Here is a 1,905-nt window from a genome sequence, read left to right on the forward strand (position 1 = left end):
ACAATCATGGCATAATCATGGGTTTTTACTGCAATACCAACAATATCAAGAACGAGATTAAGTTTTTGAGGTTTCCAATTTTATCATTGGGTTTTTCAACCGACTCTATTAAACTGCCAGCGAATTCCGAATTTGGCGTAGCGTAAGGAACAATGTAATAAATTTTTCATTTTATTTAAATATATTGACTCAAATATTTTTTAAACCTTTTAAAATATCTATAATTAAATATTAAAGATTCTTTTTACTTCATTAGGATTCTTTGACATCTTATCTCTTAGATAATATCTTTTTATTAGGATTTGTTACTCTTTTTAGGATACTATCTTATTTATTAGTTTCCTTATTAGGATTATGTTATCAGTTTTCAAGTTTCAATCCTGATTTTCGATGCTATCTATTTTAATATTTTTCTTGGATTAGATATATATAATATATATATATATATATATATATATATATATATATATATATATATATAGGGCATGATTTACACCGGTGTAAGACTAAAAAGTCTTACACGACATCTCAATCATTGATAGACAAAAATCATGGGTTGTCATTTGTAGTGTAACTAATAATTAATTAATATTGATTAATTCGTTTGAATTCTTAATTTATAATCGTTGGATGCATTAAAAATCATGTAACAAAAGTCATGTCGTAGTTTCCTCATTCCTATATAAACTCATCTTTCCCCGGCAACATTCACAAGAAAAACACGCAATCTTTCACTCCCAAATTTTTCGAGAAAATTTTCAGCTTCCGTTCGCTCACAACTGCTAGTTTTTCTATTCTCCCTTCTTGTTTGTTTTTTTTCAGATATTTGTCTTGCGTGTTTTTTCCGAGAAAAACACGCAACCATATATCTTTCCCCGGCGGTAAATTTGGTTGAGGGGTTTGGTGGAGGCTAGAACCATGAGATCCAATCGTCTTCACAATTTCACGTTCCCTTCCCCGTTCTTGAAGTGGGGGACCCAGTGGATCATGAGACCTACGAATGCTGACGGCACCGGTGGAATTTCTGGCAGCGGTGATAATAAGCGTAAGCGTTCTTCAGTGTCAATGGTCAAAGAATCAACGGCGACCCACAAGAAGGAGTTGGAGCCTAAAAAGAAGCACGCGACAAATGCGAGGGTTTTGAAACGGCGTCGCTCCATCAAGGTTGAGGATGAGATCGTCTCAGGTAGGAAGAAGCTGATGCTAGATGTGAAGAACGAAGAAAAAGAACCTGTGAACGGCGAGGGTTTGAAAGAACCTCTGAACGGCAAGGGTTTGAAAGAACCTGTGAGGCCGTGGAATCTGAGGAATAGGCGAACAGAGTATAAGGGTGATACGTCGAAGAGGTCGACCAGGACCAGAGGAGCTCCCACATGGGCAAAGGATTACTCAACAGACATTAAATAGCTGTTAGGTAGTTAGGCGGTAGTTATTTTTGTTGTTCTGTTATTCTGTTAGAAATAGGTAATTGTAACCATTGAACCATTTTTCAACCAAAAATATTCTTTTCCAATTTTCTCTATCCTTGATAAGAATCCATCTTATCAAAGGGTTCTTCAGTTAATGCCAGTGTTAGTATCAATTTTTTGTAATAGGCACTTTGTGGTCATCATGAATGTCCTAAGTTCCTTAGTTTTGAGGTCATCATGAAATCCTTATAATCAAATATCGTGATAGAGCTTATATATTTCATATATTCGAAAGAATAATTAAAAATTTGGTCGGCAATCTCATATATCAAAGTCTTTGGAAGAAAAACACGTCCATTTCTATATTTCCTATATTTAGTATTATTATCTAATGACGTGGCCGTATTACTCCTGACACATGTATTTTCAAGGATATTTAACGAGATGGGAAACATGGTTAGAAGAAAAAGAGAAAATTGAAAGAAAATAAGAAGTC

The 1,905-nt window shown here is 34.5% G+C and overlaps 1 protein-coding gene across 1 annotated transcript; it reads left to right on the top strand.

Moving 5' to 3' along the window:
* Window positions 1-918: 918 nt before the first annotated feature.
* Window positions 919-1,407, top strand: LOC133286777 (uncharacterized). Its single transcript, XM_061484224.1, has one exon. The coding sequence runs from the start codon at window positions 919-921 to the stop codon at window positions 1,405-1,407; it is 489 nt and encodes a 162-aa protein (XP_061340208.1).
* The last annotated feature ends 498 nt before the right edge of the window (window positions 1,408-1,905 follow it).

Source organism: Gastrolobium bilobum, unplaced genomic scaffold (genome assembly GCF_033153095.1).
Source record: "Gastrolobium bilobum isolate Gb01-03AN ecotype WA unplaced genomic scaffold, APGP_CSIRO_Gbil_v1 utg18965, whole genome shotgun sequence".
In the NCBI taxonomy this organism is placed as follows: domain Eukaryota; kingdom Viridiplantae; phylum Streptophyta; class Magnoliopsida; order Fabales; family Fabaceae; genus Gastrolobium; species Gastrolobium bilobum.